Raw genomic sequence first — 18,707 nt, forward strand, 5'->3', positions numbered from 1 at the left:
GGAGGGATGAAGTCGAAGATCCAGGTGATCCGAAGAAGCGGATGGCACAGCAGGAAGGAGCTGTCTCGAGCTACAGATAGCTGCCGCGCGCGCCGTTCTGGGCGCCGCCGGAGTGTGGCTGACGTTACCGAGTTTGTGGCAGCGCCAGCAGCGGCACCACGCGCGGTCCGGCCATCGGTGTTTTGTCCGCAGATTCCATGGTGCGCTTTGTGTCGTCCTTTGTCTAGCAGTCGGTGGCGGAGAGGCGAACCAGCCGCCTACGCCTGTCCGGCGCACTCATTGTTCATATGTGCTTGTTTTGTGTATACGCTTTCGATGTAGGCGACGATGTAGTGAGATAGGTATCTTTAGGCTTTAGCAGTACGAGAAGCAGCTAATTGTGTCGTAGTTTTACGAGTTGAATCTACCATTTTCCATCTCGACTAATCACTTTCACCAATAAGGCGTGCCATATCGCAGTACGCTGATTTATCTTTGTGTCGACTTTGTGATTAGATAATTGAGATTGATGTCGCTGGAGTAGCGATGCTTTAACCCATTCGACCTTATGTATAAACTTTGGTAGCTATTTTGACATTCCTTTTGAGCGTGTCGTCTCCTGCCGAGATCTCTGGTTGTTTGTACCGTCGCGACTCCCAAGCACCACAGAGTGCATGCACACATTTACTTGAGCTCTTTCTCAAATAGTACGAGGCGCGGCGCGGTTTTGTTTCCTGTATTGTCTAGTATGGGGAGCTGCGATGGCCGCCGGCTGTCAGTCACGCCTCCAGCGACGCCCGTCGCTGGGGACCGTGTCCGGCACGTCGGCACGTCGTCCCGCGCCGCACCATGTTTCGAGTCGGTAATAAACGAGACTGGCCCAACGGCGCGTGTTGAGTGGCCGGAGCGGGGACGGGCGGGGCGTTACTGCGGGCCGCGGGGATATCGACCGGGCGGGGTCCGGGGACGGCGCCGCTGCGCTGCAGCCGGCCGGAGCGGCCACCAGGTGCAGGGCAGCGGGCCGCTCCAACCGGGTCGTCGTAATGCGATCAGGACAGCTTACATTACATCAGGCTGGCCGTTCTCAGAATGCTGGCGCTCGGTTGGGATATCACGTGATCCGGATGCATATCGGTCTGGATAACGGGAGATGGCACGGCCCGCAACTGACATCGTAGGGCATTGGACATCAGCGCAATGAGAGGAGTGACAGTTAATCGGCACTCAATGCATGTTTGCTTATAAGGTACCTACTACCTACTACTACCATGATGGAGAAACACTTGTTTTAAAGTTATTAGTTACCTATTCCAGCTCAAAGTTCCAGTTCAGTTCGGCTAGGTCAAGGTCGGTCTTTTGGATACCTGCAAGGTACGAAACAATCGGGAGCTTAGTGATCTGCGTTCCGAATCGGGACGCAGATCTCTGGTGTGGTGACAGTGAATGGCAGGGTATATTGAGTGAAGGTGAATGGTGCGAATAGCGATGAGTTGTGTCAAAGGAATCAAGGAATCAAGACTTCATTGTGTCTAGTCCTGATGTCAAAGCCAATTGTCCTCTTGATTGTCCTTCTTAGTTCTTGGAGCCTCATTCAATTAGGTATGCTCTAGCTAAAACCTATCAAGTAGGTAATTTAGGAATCTTGGATGAAACCGTTGAAACCTCCTCGGAACTGATGTCGCAAAATGCCCGGCACGGTATGTTGCCCGGCGGTGTTCGTGTCGCAACGCAACCCAAGGCCGTGTCGCAATCGACGGTAGTAGGTGGTGACCTTGACCTTGATCAGCGTATACTTGTCCTCAAGTCGTACCTATGTGTTTGCAGAAATGATGAAAAATTGCAGACAAAATTCAAAAATACAATTGGCTCAAATAAATCGCTAGCTCTCAATAATCTGTAACACGCGCCGCTGATTGAGTAATGTCAATATGACGTCATTAGAACAAAGTCTTGAGTCAAACATATTTCTTTGTCATATTCGTAAAACCTTGCTAGATTGTGATTCGTTTCCTTTGTGTCACGCGGCACGCCAGCACGGGGAGATTGGTGGATGTTTTTTGTTGTATTTTTCCATTTGGCTTATGAACGGTTTTACGATGGCTTCAAGCAATGAAAAAGTACTTTTAAAGCAAATAACAGACCTAACACGTAAGTACCTGCTTTTGATTGTAGACTAGTATACCTATCAAATTTAAGGGCAGCTAAATGATGAGGTACCTATGCTGGTTGTCATAATTTATATAGGTACCATATTTGGTGTTACTCATGCTTTGTCATCACTCATCAGTACTGGCTGTGAGTACTGAGATATTCATGTGGTGAGCAGTGTGACACAGATTTTGTTAGTGAATAGTGTTTGCAGAATTTGCATCATGCATGGAATGGTGCAGGCCTTGAGTGGCACCTAGCTAGGTACCTACGTTGCCAAACTTGGAGTGCTGTGCTGGAGGAGTTGTCTAAAAAATATGCACATGATTCACAGTTTGCATTATTGACCTTTAATTGAAATTGTTTTCTCATTAGCTTGGATTTGTAGGTATTTTTAAGCCCAAGTTTTAGGTTTTGTTTGCAGCTCGGTACATTCCAGTGCAGAATTCCAGCCTGGCACCAGGCTAGGTAGTGCCAGTTGTTGTATTGGGAAACTGGAAGGGAAACTTGGTGATAATACTGTGAGTGTGGGCTGCAGAGTTGGAATTATTCAGCTGAAGTGGTCAGTGGATATGCCTTGTGTGTTTATCAGATGTGATGTGTAATTTTCCAGTGAAATATTTGATGGACCCTAGTCTACTTTTTGAGCTGTCATATCATTGCCTTTGTTCACTACTGCCTTAGGTTCAGATATTTTAGTTATTTATGTAATGGTTTTGAGGACCTGACCAATAACTGATTGGACTCTGACTGATTTTCAGGACAAATAGAAAATCAGAAAAGAGGGTTTGACAGATATCAACACAAGTCAAAATCAAAGAACTTCACCAAGCCATGGGCAAAGAAGTCATCAACCACATTCTACTCAAATCATGTGCATGTCAATAAGGCAGCAAGAAGCTGGCAAAAACCAACAGTGTTCAATAAAGTGGCAGACCAGTCAGAGAAATTGAACCACTCAAAATTGGTATTAAAAGTTTCTAAAACAAAACAGCAACATCCATTGGAAGGTTCTTCATCAGTGAGTGGCAATGCTGTGCAAAAGCCTAGCCAGGAGCCTAGCCAGGTTTTTGTCAACCCCAACTTTGTGCCTGCAAAAGTGGGAGTTACAGTCCACATCAACCCCAAGTTTCAGTCACAGACTCCAGCTGTGACTGTGAAGGTGGGGAGCTCGGGGTCACTGGCTGGCCCCTCCTCAGCTGGTCCAGTTTCAGCAGCCATCCACACCCCTCTCCCAGGAGTGGTGCTCTCCTCAGTGCCTGGCGCGGTGCCTCCAATCACTACCTCTTCCGTCCCCTCCGCGGGCCCCTCTGCCCCGTCCCTGGGTCCCTCTGTCCCCTCTGTGGGCCCCTCTGCCCCCTTTGCAGGCCCCTCTGCCGTCCCGGCGCCGGGCGGCCGCACCCGCCGGCGCTCCCTCTCCCGCTACCGGCTGCTCACGGCAAGGAAACTGGTGCGCCGCCGCTCCAGAGAGGCGGCCCCGCACCCCACCGGTCACCGTGCCGCCGTCTCGCCACGGCCGCTGTCCGCCAGGAAACTGGTCAGCACGCGTCACAAGCTGGTGCGTGTGGTCAGTACTCCGCGCACGCAGCAGCTCGTCGGCAGACACACAGCTAATGGAGCAGGTAAGAATACAGTCACTCGCAGCAAGAGTGTCATAAGTGCGGTGACTGCTATGTCTGAAGGCCTTGTGAGCACTGTGTGCTGTTTACTGCCTTACTTACGAAGTTACTTAGGTAGGAAGTGCTCGTCCAGCATTCTTGAAGCATTGATACTTAATTTGTTTTGCTTACGTTGTCACTTGCTTTATTTATTGCATAGCACTAATGGAAACTGCAGGCATTGAACAATCGCGGGAGCAATCACTTATCAGTCGGCCGGAACCATAAACCAAAATTACTTTACTATAACTACCATCAACCCCGTCTTCTTCGCAGCAGGTACTCGCTCGTGGTCGCCCTCTGTGCCGTCCGGCCGTCCGGCCGTCTCCAGCCGATACCGCCTGGTCCGCTCCACACCAGCGGCGGCGGCGGCGATGGCAGTCAGGCCGGTCCTGTCCCAGCACCGCACGTGGAGGAGGAAGAGTATCACTGCAACTCCTACCGCCCGGTTGACGTGAGTATAGGTAGCGAGGACAGGCCGGCTGGGGGACAGGCACATACAGGCATATGTATGTTTTCAAGAGGCGCGTATATAGTCGTGCACGGTCTGGAAATACATGTTGGAAATCCAGAATGGTTGAAGCTTACCAGACTGAAAATTTTTCCTTTGAATACGGTGTCGTGTCGTCTTGCCGTTTGAAGCATATAACGCGCTAGGTATTTAAGTAGGTATTAGGTAAATGGTGACATTCACATAGGTCAACTGTAACGTGGCCGAACAAGTACTCAGCACATGTCACGTTTGTCCCGGTTATCCTAACGAGTACTGAATGTGCCGACCCTACTCTGCAGGAGTGCCGGCAGTCTCCGTCTGGGCTCCACACGGTTCGTTAACATCGGAGGCCTTCTCTACAAAACTACGGCGAGAAAACTGCAGCGTGCCGTGCCGAAGTCGACGCAGAAGAACGGGGCTGCTGCCACAGGTATGCTTTTTGCGGGTGCTTTTATAAATGGGCATTTGGTAGTATTCTGAAGTTCGGTATCCAGTATCCACGTTTGGAGGGGGATTATTGAGAACGGAAGCAATTGAATCGTTTTCCAATTCGTTGCATTAGCATTGTTGAGCCATAATCCGGGTTTCTTGTTTAGTATGTACCTCAGCTATAGCTGAGGTACTCTCAGCATGATATGCATATCAAAATTAAAACATAGATGTTTTAATTTTGATATGCATATCATGCTGAGAGTGAGACAAAAGCTTGTTATGCCGCCGTCCTCAGGGATGAATCAGTGAATCATTGAACCTCCCGACTCCCTCTTCCCCGACGGGGTCGTTCGTGTGTTCTCCGGGCTGTATCAGCGGATCATTGAAGTTTGACCCCCCCCCCCCCCACGGCAGGATCGTCCGCCCGCTCCCCGGGTTGGATCAGTGTCCGCGGCGCCCGGTTCCGTGTCGAGGCCGGCGGCCGCAGCCTCCGCCGCGTGGACCGCGGTACGCCGGCGCCCCCGCGACTGGATATCGGGGGTGTGACCTTCCGACCGGCGGCAGACGGCACACTGACGGCGGACAGTCGCCGCCAGACGAGTCGCACGGTCATCAGGTCAGTGAGGGTGCAGGGATGGCGCTGGGATAATGGAACGAGTGACGCGAATGGTCTGGGAAGGTGCGAGATTGTATTGTTATGTGCAGCAGATGTAACTACTGTGTAGGTTTCAGATACTGTAGTGAATTGGAAACGCTGACAATATTTACCAATATTGACCTGAAATGCCTTAAAGAACAAATGCAGTTCATATATTCATTACTGATCTCGGTAGGCTGTTAACGTTATCATGCTGGCTCGCATCTGTCACCGCTTGGTGTCGTCTATTCGCCTCGTGACTCAGAAGTGGCTGACATCTGGTGGCCGTTTCCTGAACTACTATAGGTAGGATCCGGCGGCCGCTCCGTAGGCAGACCGGCCGGTCTAATCTCACGAGACCTCGGATTTCGAATACTTTTTCTTTCAAAATTGGAATGCAATGCACATAATTCGACGACAAATTCCTCATAGATCACGAATAATGATTCTCATAGCCCATCATACATCCTTTCACAGTCAAAAGGGCCCTGAACAAAGCGTCCCGTGGCACTTCGTAAGCAGTATTGCCTATTGGTGATTACAACAAATGTTAGGGCGGTAAGGGCGGCCGATAAGGATATTGCAATCCGCCGAAAGAGCAAGGTTCCTGGCACATTGTCTGAACCCTCGCCGTAACGGTTTTCTACGTAGGTAGGTACCGCCCGATGCTTTGGAACCGCCCTGAGATCTTAAGAGCATTCATATGCCGGCATAAGACATTCACCTTTTATAGCCCGTCACAGGCCGACGTGGGGCCCTCAGAAATAGGCATGGAGTTCTCGGAAACCTGCATAAAGTCCTCATTGACTACCGTCGGAACTTAAATCTGCGATGGGCCCCAAAACGCCACCGTGGAGCCCTCAAAGACCTGTAGATTGCAGCCTTCAGAAACCAGCGTGGACGCTCGGGTGCCGATGTAGAATGATCAGGGATTGGTGCGGGCCAACGGTGAGTTCAGTGCGGGTTCGCTCAACCTTTCAAATGACCTGTTGACCAGTGGGATGGAATGGAACAGACTTACAAAACCAGCTGCTCGAACGGCGCCCCGGAAGGCGAAGGGACATGTTCATTTCACATTGCTTTTTGCTAATGATATCTGCATGTCAGGGCCAAAAGGCAGTAGCTACTAGCCTGAGCACTGAGCAGGGAATGAGGGAAGTATTCGGTTCAGAAGGGGCTGATTCTGCTCCCAATGATAGGGGGGATAGGGGGATATGTTATCTATGTAATTCAAACTCAGTTCTGAGTTATCACTTCAGATTCATAAGGCTTCAGAGGGTGGAGCCTTATGACCAGTGACACCAAAAATTTGTGACTTCTACATTCTTCCATTCAGTTATCAGTTACATATGTGAAAGATAAATGGCCCTGGCAATGAATATAACTTTAAGGGTACCCCAGGCTTGTTGAAGGGAAGGTATGAATGAACACCCGAGGACATCAGATTGCTTCCCTCTCCCAGGTAGTATTCTCACACCATTGATCATATGATGTTGATATAGTTCAGGAAACAAAAGAGATATATGTGCAAATTCAGGCCAGCTGTGAACGTATATCATTGATTACAATGCCTCTAATGCCACCAATACTGCACCAACTTCTAAAGCACTGAGCAGAGGTTGTAACTAATAAAGCAGACCATTTGTCGATTCAATGCTGAGTAAGGGGGTGACTGAGGTGAGGTGCAATGAGCTAAATATGTTCTGTGCTCTGCTGGACACATGTGCAGAACACATGTAACATATTGTGCTGCACCACACATGCCAGCAACAGACTTAATGGTAGCTCTAATCTCTTCAGCTACCTCCTTGAAACAAACAGCCATCTGCAGCAAGTGGGTTTTGAGGGTTGGCAGCAAGACTCCTCAGTTCCTTCCTTCCAGGGCTGCAGCCTGCTGCTGGAAGCTGCCTCAGAAACCCTAGCATAGTGGAACAGCTGCTGTTAGCAGTGGAATCGGGTTGGCAGCCATCACTTCTGACTTCCGATTTCAGTCAAATGCCACTAGTAGTTGTAGTCTGAGTCCTGTCTTTTGTACTTGTGTGGTCATGTCATTGTCATACCATGCTATTGCTAGAACATGAAAGATTGCATATGCACCTTATTGCCTGAAATATATCCATTCTAATAATGGAAACAAGATCATTTAACGAATTGCCATGCGTCTTTGTAAGCTGCTTCAGACTGAGATTAAAAGTCAAAGGTCATAGCGATTTCTGCAGCCAAATGCTGTATGATATTCACTAGCGATAGCAGGGTAATTTACTCCAAAGGTCAAAAACCCAAAACGTTACATAAAAGAGATCAAAATCGATAATAATCAGCTTCCCCCAACTGCCCCAACCCCAATTTCCACTGAAGCTGATACAGAAATACACGTTTACCGGTATTCGTAACTCGTGCGCCACATTCGCTATCCTATCTATACGGTTCTACGGTGCTGCCACCTAGCGAGGTGTCACGAGGCGAATCGCAATTCGTAACTAGCTGCCCCTTTCCCGCCCCGCTACTAACAACCCCTTCCTCTCCGCCCCCAGCCGCGCCAAGTCGCGCAGTCTGGCGGTGCTGCGCGGCCCGCTGCGCCTCAGTCGCCAGCCGTGCCGCTTCTTCTGCCGCCTGGGCCGGTGTCGGCGTTACGAGCGCGACCAGTGTCCTCACGTGCACGACCCGGCTCTGCGACCCGTGTGCACCCGTCACCTACAGGAGGGCGGCTGCCGGCGGCCCGGCTGCGCCTACAACCACGCGCCGCGGCCGGAGAAGGTGCCGCACTGTCTACACTTCCTGACGTCCGAGTGTCGCAGGGAGAACTGTCCGTATCAGCATGTTAATGTGGATGCTGACGCGCCGCTCTGCACCAAGTTTCTGGCCGGTTTCTGCGCCCGAGGACAGCTGGTGAGTGGGGACGTGGGGCGGAAGGATGGTGGAGAATTACGGGTAGCAGTTTGTTTGTTTGTTTTGTTTGTTTCGTTGAGTTAGGCCCTTTCGGTCGACAAGACCATTGCAGAGCCGGAAGGATGATAGGAATTAGGGGGAGACATTGGTCTGGGCAGGCATCCTAGTGAGTCGCCGGGGCTGAGCCCGTCCAAAAGGACAGGCCACCCAGCCCCAAGGCACTCACTGCACCCGGCTACGGGGTGCGCTCCCTCAGGAGCAGCGGTGCCGCTCCAAGGGAGCAGCCCGCATGAGATAACGTTGCCTGTCCAGCCCGGAGGGGGGTTGCGGCGTGGAGGAGAAGGATTTCAGTATCCTGAGGATAGAAGCACGGATAGGTGACGGGTAGCAGTGGTTGGGCGACTGTGATAAGGCGGTTAGCGCTGGTGTTCGATACACCCCTAGCAACTGTGTCTCATGTGAAAAGTGGGTACGGGTGCAGCGTTTTGTGTGTGTGTGTTTCTTTTTTTTTAATTCCTGATATTCCTCATTGGAGGATGCTATAGTACAGAGTGCGCCAGCCACACAGTACCCTTCTCTCGCTTATCCCTTCTAACCGTCTGCTGTATTCCGTTTCAGTGCACCGACAAGCACCTGTACATCTGCCCCGAGTTCGGTGAGAAGGGCGAGTGTCCGCGCGGCACCTCCTGTCCGCTAGCACACCGCGCGCGTCGTCACCGGCGACGGAGTCAGTCCGCTAGTACCGCACCCGCCCGGCCGCTGCCCGAGACCACGCCGGTGGCGCCGCCACGCGGCCGCGGCCGGTACTACCTGGGCGACCGGCCGCAGCCGTCAGCGGCAGAGAGCGACTCGGAGACAGAGGAGGAAGAGGAGGTAGAGGGAGAGAGGAGGCCTCGGCCGCCCATGGCCGAAATGCCCTCGTTTATCGCCATCGCAGATAGCAGTGACGAGGAGTAGTGAGGGAGTTACTCCCCCGGTGAGGGCGTTACTCCCCAAGTGAGGGGAGTTACTCCCTTATGTCCGTTCCCCAGTGGCAAACTGGTGTCGAAGCTGGACGAATATCACGGAAGATCCCTAGTAGTAACTAAATAGCTTAGCGAACTAGCTAGTACGTGGCATAACATGCCTCTGAAAACCTAGGTAGTCTTGGGTCTTGGACCAACGACATGGACGCAAACTAGAGTAGTTAAGTTTATAGTGAAAGACCCATGAGTCGGGAGCCTTGGAGGTGTGCGCAGACCTCAAGTAGTTTGTGCGATATGTTTAGTACAATGCATGCTAAATCCTTGGTGCTATTGTTTAGAATTTGACCCGGTGCCGATGTGTCCAAGGCTCGAAGTACAACGTGTGACTCTGTGCGGCTGCTTTGGGTGACGTGTGTTTGTGTGTGTGTGTGGGGGGGGGGGCTTCAGATGTGATTTGTGTAGTGTGATCTGTATTATTGTATATCAATACAATTTTCATACGACCGAGAAGTGCCGTGGTGTATGCGCTGCGGTTTGAAAGAGAACAAAAGCGATTGGCTTTATAACTACACGGTGCCGGATTCACCAGATATGCAATTTTAGACACAGTACGTCTTAATATTTCATAATAATGCGTCTCTTATACTCACTAGGTAGAACGGGGACGTTGCGCAGAATCTGCCAGCACGTAACTTTTGTGACCATTCTGTCCAAACGCCGCACGTTTCACTACCAAACTCCAATCCACTCACAGAGACAATACTGCTGACATCCATATGTATGTATTTCATCACCATCAATACCAGTACATTCAACATCGGGTGTACACTGTACCGTACACCATACAATCAACACGACACTAATAAAATAGACCACTCCCTGCCGGCGGTGGGGGGCGTCTACGTCCACTGCAGCACGGCGAGCTCCGTCACCGGACCACAACACTGACAGAACATGGCACACTGACGATATGTGGCGTCATCACCAACGTCACCACACTGATATGACGTCTCAACAGTCACGGAAGTACGTCATTGGCGCAGGGGCGTATCGCGGCACATCAATAAATATGACAGCACACAGTCGCCGGTAACAGGAATTACAGCAATACGCGTTATTTCGGCGGCAGTTGATATTTGACAGTTTCTGTGATGTTGTAAGTCTGAGGATCGACCCCTTTTCTCGCTTGGCTCGGTATCTACTATCTACGGTAATACACGGACTTCCATCGTTGGCAGTTAACATTGTGCGAGAAATTAAAATTGGGCGGTTGATGCATATTGTTTTGATTAAAATGCTAAACGAAAAGCACTGCGTTGTTGTAGTTGCATACGAACGGTCGCGACCGTGAACAATATAAATCAATGCACACAGTCGACATGATTCAAAGCCGAACGCAGGAAAAGGTGGTCTATAGATCTCAACTCAAGGGGACATTGCAGAAGACAAATAAAATACTGCGAGATTCTGCCGCGCCAACACATCACAACTGGCATGGCGCTGGAATATAAAAATAATACTTCAATTAACCACTACTTCAGTCATCCTATGACCCAGCAAACGGGCCAGCGGCCCCGTCGTAGCAAATGGTTGGGTTGGATCACAACACAGAAGTTCATAACCCGTCACACAGCAACATGTTCTGATTAGCCCAATGCAGGTGTGTGTGCCGTGTGCGTTACAGCATACCCAGAAATATCTTCCGAGACGGGCATGAAATGGATAGAATAGACGCGAAAAGTTCCCACTAACTGCTCAGTATAAACCTTTGTGCGAACAACCAGCAAACTCCAATTAAAATAAATATCGATCCCAACGAATAAGTAACATAGTCATGCATCGCACATTTAAATCATAAGTACCATCACAAATTATAAATACAATCACAGTTGATGAAGTAGCGACTGAGACCTTCCCTGCCTAGCCTTCTCCGCGGAGGTGCTCGTGGTAGCGGCCACCCAGTGGTGGCGCGCGGGGGGCGCGCTCGGGAGAGGGGCCAGGGACAGACACACACTCTAAGATGTGACGCTGACGAACGCCACCCACGGCGCCTCTGGAGGCGGAGGGTCGTGGAGAGCGAGGTGTGCTCCGCACGCCTGGACCCCCGCCCACTATCCTTCCCAAGCTCAACACCCAGCAGTAGCGGGGTGGGCACGCCACGAGAGGGCCGCTGCCAGCCTCCAGATGGTGTCAAAACTCCGCCAGTGTAATATCGAAGCATCAATAAAACTGGCGTCGACCGCTCAGTATCAAGAGGGCAAGCTACACAAACGTGAAAACTAAATGGCATAAAAATACAAACACGCAAGACTAAACCAGACATAAGACGATATGCTTTATATAAATCTTCATAGCATTTATAAAGCATACGATATATTTGTTCTAGACTGATCCCTGGATTTAACCCGTCACATCTAGGACGCTTGTATATACGCTGTAGCGCTTACATTTCAAAATTTGATACTCCTATTTTACATCTAGCTGGTGTGTGCTGTCCTACCATGAATTTTACCGATTGTCTCCCTGTGGGGAAACGACAGGGCCCTATCGTCTTTGGCACCGACTGCCGATTTCTACGTCCTTTCCTGTGTCATAACTGCCTCCTCCGCAAGCTCTGCTTTACAGTGGCCTCTTCTCGCCTAACTTCATATCTCCTCCCACACACTTCCTCACCCCTTCTTATCACGTGAGACCACCACCCTACGCTCCCGAACTCCTCAGCACTTCCACTCCCTCCTTCAACCATCCATCTCCTCCTCACCCCTTCCTATCGCGAACTTCTACTGCCAATTCCCTAAACTCCCCACCCCTTCCATTCCTCCTTCTACCGGTCTGCGTCGATGAGTCGATGCCGCTCGGAGCCTCCCGACTGATCTGACGATGTGTCTGAGTAGGGTGGCAGCTGGTCCAGGGCCGTGGTCTCAGCCGCCGCCCGCCGGCCGGCCACCGCGTGGTGCACGCCGTAGCCAAAGTACATGGTCAGCCCTGTGGGACGGAGAGGGACGTCAGATAGATAGGGGGAATGAAATACAGGGCACGATGAAGATTGCTAACGGGGAAAATATGTTAGTACCAAGCATTCAAAGGGGTACGGTAAATTTAGACGCGTTAAAGAATAAACAGAGATAGAGCCATACAAGTTGGTAAATTTGTGCATACCGCTTAACATGAAAATGGGAAGTGAGGACAGTGCCCAACGAAACAGGATTTTCGCTAAAAAGGCGGTGTAGAGAAACGGAAAGAGGAGCTTATTAATTGCGCCACATTAAACAAACATTGACCGAAAAAGCACAACTAACACATGTTCCAAACACGTAGCAAATGACGAAAAGCAGGAACGTTTTGAATGAAGGTTACCAGGGATCATTAATGACAAAGTTCAAGTAGGGCATGACCGAGTCACCGCACGGACATGGGCATGAAAAGAAAGGATGGCCAATTTTACTTCGTTTAAAACGGGAAACAGATAAACCGGATCGATAACTATAGAAGAAATTATATAAACATAATAACGTTTGAATTTTCAAGAATTTCTGAAAGGGCTTCCATGATCTTCTGGTCTAATTTAGCACGATCGGCCAGGCACAAATGTTCCATGGTTAAGGTATCTCGATAAACGAAGGTTACTGAACTGTTATCTGTACAATGTTACGTATTAAAACTGTTACCGCCGTAGGCCAACAATAACAAAAAGAACATCTGAAATGAAAACGCAATATATTTGGATACTGGTTTTAATAGTAACAGAAGTCGCCTAGACGGGTAACAAAAGTCAAATCAATTCAAAAAACGACCATATCTATCGAACAAGTAAAAGCAAATAAAAACATGAAACAAATTTTGAATTATCTGAACTCTCATTCACGTGACCATTTCTCGGTGATATTTCCAGAGTTGAAAACGTTTTGAAAACCGTTCAATGACATATTCAGTTTATGTTCGATCCTTCGTACGAATTCGGTATTTCAATTCGATGGGAAGCTCGATCGTTTCCGTTCGTTTTCTTCGTTTTTCGTTCGGAATTTCCAAAGCTCAGCTTCTCAAACGTTATCCCGTCAATTTTTATTAAGAATATGCAGTGGCAGCATGGCCCGCAATTCCTCTGGGAGACGAGAGATCTACCAAAACAGAACTGCGTTGATAGTTATCTACCAGATGACGACCCAGAGGTGAAAAAGGTCACGACGGCCGCGTGCATGTTACAAAATAATGCTGCAGACAACGTCCATCCTATACGTAGATGCATAAATTATTTTTCGTCGTGGAAACGTCTGACACGAGCGGTCGCCTGGTTACTCCGCATACGCTCTTACCTTAGGAAGAAAACCAGTGATAATCGTCGCCTTGCGCCAGAGGACATTTTAGAAGCTGAGCATGTCATTCTCAAACACGAGCAGCATACAACGTTCCAGCAAGAACTGACTGATTTAAGCTCCGAATTTTTGCGTAGAACAAGCAGCATTTACCGACTGGACCCCTATATCCACGACGGCCTCCTCCACGTAGGAGGCAGGTTGCGGCACTCCTCTTCCCAGCACACCACTAAACACCCTGTTATTCTTCCGGCAAAAGGGAGGGTCGTCGACATGTTGATACAAAAGGTACATGAAGATGTAGGGCATGGAGGTAGAGAGCATGTCCTCTCAGAAATACGAAGGACGTATTGGATTCTAAAAGGAAATAGCGCGGTAAGACGGGTCCTCGGAAACTGTGTCCGGTGTAGAAGAATGAAGCGCAAGCCGGAAACACAAAAGATGGCCGACTTACCTCCTGACCGCATTTGTGCTCTGGAGCCGCCATTTTCAAGTACTGGAACTGACCTCTTCGGTCCGTTTTTCGTAGCCCGGGGGCGAAGTCAAGTGAAAAAATACGGTATCATCTTTTCTTGTTTGAGCACTCGTGCTGTACACATTGAAGTTGCCAGCAGCCTTTCAACCGACTCCTTCATTTGTGCATTTCGCAGGTTCCTTGCGAGGAGAGGACAAATAAGAACCATCAGATCTGATCGTGGTACGAACCTCGTAGGTGCCAAGCGAGAGCTAAGTAGAGAGTTGGACCTTTTGGCTGACAGTGACGCAATCCATTCGGCAATGTTAGAAAAGCAGGTTAAGTGGATTTTCAACCCCCCGCAAGCATCAACTTTTGGTGGCGCTTGGGAGCGCATGATTAGAAGCGTGAAAAAAAATTCTTGATTTTATACTGCATCTGCAAAAGTTGACTGACGAAAGCTTGCAAACGTTTTTATGTGAAGTGGAGTACATACTCAACAGTCGCCCCTTAACAGCGGTGTCTGCGGATCCAAAAGACCCCGATCCCCTGACGCCCAACGATATCTTACTGCTGAGATCTTCTTCGATTCCAGCTGGCCTATTTGATAAAAATGACGCAGTTGGGAAAAAAAATTGTGGCGACAAGCGCAATATATGGCAGACCAGTTTTGGATACGATGGCGAAAAGAATACATCCCTTTGTTACAAGAAAGAACTGCAGATCAGCGCCTTCGATCAAATGTAGCAGTAGGCGATATTGTCGTTGTCGTTGATGCCTCCGTTCCCCGGGGGCAATTGCCGTTTGGTCTGGTGAAGGTGGTGCGAAGGAGCGAAGATGGTCTCGTGCGCTCGGCCACGGTGCTAACTGGGGGTAAGCTGATACAGCGCCCTGTGCGCAAGATAGTGGTTGTGCTTCCACCTAGAGAAGGTAGAGAAGGTTAAAACCTATGAGTAGTTTTAAAGGCGGAAGTGTTAGCGCTGCTAGCACAGCATTACAACTTACAACGTTTGAGAAGCTGAGCTTTGGAAATTCCGAACGAAAAACGAAGAAAACGAACGGAAACGATCGAGCTTCCCATCGAATTGAAATCAGTGCTGCCAGATTTGGAGGATTTCCGCAAATCTGGAGGATTTTGAACTCTATTTGCGGACAAATTTCGCTTTTGGAGGATTTTTGATTCTGGAGGAAAATCTGGAGGATTTGTCGCCCGATGATTATATTCAATTTATGGAAAAATATAACACATTCAAGACTAAAAAGGCATTTTCCTGCCCAGCGTCACCCTACCCGTTAGGATATATCACGTCCTTTATCACCGTGAGACTGCAGAATGTCTCAGTCTGTAGCTATATCTACGAGGGTACCAAACTACTGGCGGATCTAAGGGGGACATTTGGAGCAAATGCCCCCGGTTCCCCTGCAGCGCCCGAAATCGACGAAAATTTTCGTTTCTTTTTGGAGGATAAAACGAAAACTAAACAATTTTTATAAGAAAAAGTATCTTTTAAACTGCACAGCAGTGCGAAAGGATTCGAAATCCGATGGTTTTTAGAATTTGGTGAAACTTTTTGGGGGGTATAGCCCCCCGCAGCGTCCAAGACCGCCTTGCTATATCTACCAATAGGATTTGGAGGAATCTGGAGGATTTTTGTAACTGATCTGGAGGATTACAGCATTCCCCATCTGGCAGCACTGATTGAAATACCGAATTCGTACGAAGGATCGAACATAAACTGAATAGTGAATATGTCATTGAACGGTTTTCAAAACGTTTTCAACTCTGGAAATATCACCGAGAAATGGTCACGTGAATGAGAGTTCAGATAATTCAAAATTTGTTTCATGTTTTTATTTGCTTTTACTTGTTCGATAGATTTGGTCGTTTTTTGAATTGATTTGACTTTGTTTTAGTTCATGTTACCCGTCGAGGCGACTTCTGTTACTATTAAAACCAGTATCCAAATATATTGCGTTTTCATTTCAGATGTTCTTTTTGTTATTGTTGGCCTACGGCGGTAACAAAGCATAATTCCAGGTGCTTAAAACGATGGAACCGAGATGAATTGAATCCAATTTTCGATAAAAATACCACATGATATCAGACTTTCTCAACACTCCCCCATACAACCATAAGATGAGGCGGTAGGACGTAAAAAGAAAACTGAAGGCCAGGGTTACCAACGGGAATTTTTCTAAATCCCAAGATCGCCGCGCGAATTTCCCAAAATCGAGCTCCATATCCCAAGGTCGACAGGATCAAAGCCCAGTGTGCATCCCAAGGCCTATAGAAACCAAATATAGAGCAAATAAAGTGTATTTGACGTATTTTCAAATCTTTGGTTGACTAAATAAATCAATATCGTTAACATAACTTGCATTCGGCACAGTTACACACGCAGGCATAGGTACAGAGACACAGCAAGTTACCTGTCTGGGTTTTACGAGTTGAAGCATGATCCGTCGCAGTGGCGGATCAAAGGGGGGGGGGGCAAAATGGGCATTTGCCCCCCCCCCCCAAACGGCATAATTTTAACATTACGCCTATGGACGATGCATGGAAAGAATCGATAAATTTTATGGTTTGCCCCCCCAGAACTCTGAGCTGGATCCGCCTCCGATCCGTCGGGCGTCACAATTCGCAAACAGGCGGCCAGGCCGGGTGTTAATCGACGCGGAAGCCACTGGGTATTTCGCTAAATGCCTCACTTGAGAGCTGAGACGGGAGAAACAAAGTGAAGACGCGTCAAATAAGGATAACTTATTCGTGCTTCGTTGGTTGCTTGGTAAGGTACAGTGAAACCAAACGAAAGAACGCTCGGTTGTGTTCGTCCAAAAAGGACGGTTTACAAAAAACAAACAATTAAGTTGTGTTAGATGTGTTCCTGATTCCTTTGTTTGGTCTTTATTAATACTTTAAACTTTTCCTTTTTCCAATGATTAAAAAAATGTGCTAAAATTAGCGGGAGTCGTAAGCTCGGGACAAATCCCAAGGTTTGCTGTTGAATCCCAAGGTCCCAAGGTCGGGTTCAATATCCCAAGATCTTGGGACAAATCCCAAGCTTTGGTAACCCTGCTGAAGGCAGGAAATGAGATCCGTCGACACCAAGCCTCAAAGCGGGAGAAATTGGCACCAGTCGTTAGCATGCAGGCTTCAGGCAGCACCAATTAATGCAGAGAAGAGACTTCATAAATACATGAGAAGTACACTGCACAAAACAACAGATGATCGTAGGGGGACATCACATTCTCCGGATTCCGGAAGCTGACAAGGGACGACGGGACGTAAAGATAGCAGACATGGCGGCCACATACAGGGTGTTTCACAATAAATGTTACTTTTGAATAGCTTAAATGAAGATCTTACTTGTTCGTAAGCGCGTAAATTTTATATGCATTTTGCTGCAAATTTGTAGCGGTTTTTAGTCCTTACATTTTTTTTTACAAACCGTCAACGGTTCCATCAGTATGGAGTATGGACGTGCAATGCTAACACCGTCAAAACGGGGCCCTGTTCAAGTGTCTGCGGCCGCCGCGGCTCCCGCGGCCAAAAAGGCGGAGCTTAGCTGGCGGCCAATCAGGCGAGAGCAGCATTCTGGGTAATGCGTAGCTCTTCCTGCGGCTCCCGCGGTCGCTCGGGAGCGACCGCAGGGAAACTTCGACATAAACTGCGCGCGTGAGACAAAACATTGCGGATTTCGCTCTTTGTTTCGGTTGATTTTATCATGTTGTTAAGGAATACTTGCTTCAAAAAGGTAGTAATTGATGTAATAAAGCCATTATAAAGCCATTACACACAAAATTTTGATCAGCATCTCCTTTCAAAACAACCGTGCCATTCTCGTCGCCGGCCGCAGCGGCCGCAGCCGCGAGGGTGTTCAACCTAACCGAAATTAGGCTCCGCCTCCCGGCCGCGGGAGCCGCGGCGGCCGCAGAGCACTTGAACAGGGCTCGGGTCAATTCGCCGTGTACAGATGATGAGGCGGTATGGGTGGTCATGCATTACGGCGCTTTGCGGAGTCTGACCGCAGTGCGACGGAGTTTCGGTAGCCATTTAAAAGGAGGAAGGATATTCCGTCAAAAATGTCTTTCAAACGGGTAGTAGAAAGGTTCCAGAAAACTGGAAACACGAGACCAGCCCCGACTCCTGACCGGACGGCGATCCCAGAGAATCTGGTTGAAAAAGTCAGACGGAAGGGTGGCATAGTGGAGAACCCGTGAAGGGTGCTGAGCTGAAAGTTATATGTTCATCAGTCCTACTGTTCTGCTGTCTCATGGGGTCACTCATGAGCCATATTGTAATACATGTCACTGAAACATCGTCGTTTGAAAAGCAACATTCATTGTGAAGGACCCTGAAGCTTAACAGCGAATTGACCTGTTTTGATTGTGTGGACATTGCACGTACATAAAAAGAATGCAGTTGATGATTCGTCATAGTTTTTGTAAGGATAAAAAACCCGAAAGAATTTGCAACAAAATGAATATGGAATTTATGGGCATACGAATAGCTGAGGTCATTTTAAAAGCTTATCAAAAGTAACGTGTATTGTGAAACACCCTGTAGAGTACATACAGTTTGACACTATGTCAACGGTACCACAGCGCGTGGACAAAGCATGGGACGCGCACGCACCAAAACCAACGGCCAGTACGTACTTCAAGCAGTCGCAGTCGCTGTAATTTCTCCATTAGACGAAACTGCTGCTGCACTGTGACTTAGAGAACAAGGTGCACTT

The 18,707-nt window shown here is 48.7% G+C and overlaps 1 protein-coding gene across 1 annotated transcript; it reads left to right on the forward strand.

The window, feature by feature from the left end:
* Window positions 1–740: 740 nt before the first annotated feature.
* Window positions 741–9,711, forward strand: LOC122363555 (zinc finger CCCH domain-containing protein 3-like). Its single transcript, XM_043332982.1, has 7 exons — window positions 741–753; window positions 3,495–3,749; window positions 4,065–4,208; window positions 4,550–4,708; window positions 5,125–5,326; window positions 7,882–8,236; window positions 8,855–9,711. The coding sequence occupies exons 1-7, from the start codon at window positions 741–743 to the stop codon at window positions 9,191–9,193; spliced, it is 1,467 nt and encodes a 488-aa protein (XP_043188917.1). The 3' UTR covers window positions 9,194–9,711.
* Window positions 9,712–18,707: the final 8,996 nt, after the last annotated feature.

Source organism: Amphibalanus amphitrite, unplaced genomic scaffold, assembly GCF_019059575.1.
Source record: "Amphibalanus amphitrite isolate SeventyFive unplaced genomic scaffold, NRLGWU_Aamphi_draft 000627F_arrow, whole genome shotgun sequence".
In the NCBI taxonomy this organism is placed as follows: Eukaryota; Metazoa; Arthropoda; class Thecostraca; order Balanomorpha; family Balanidae; genus Amphibalanus; species Amphibalanus amphitrite.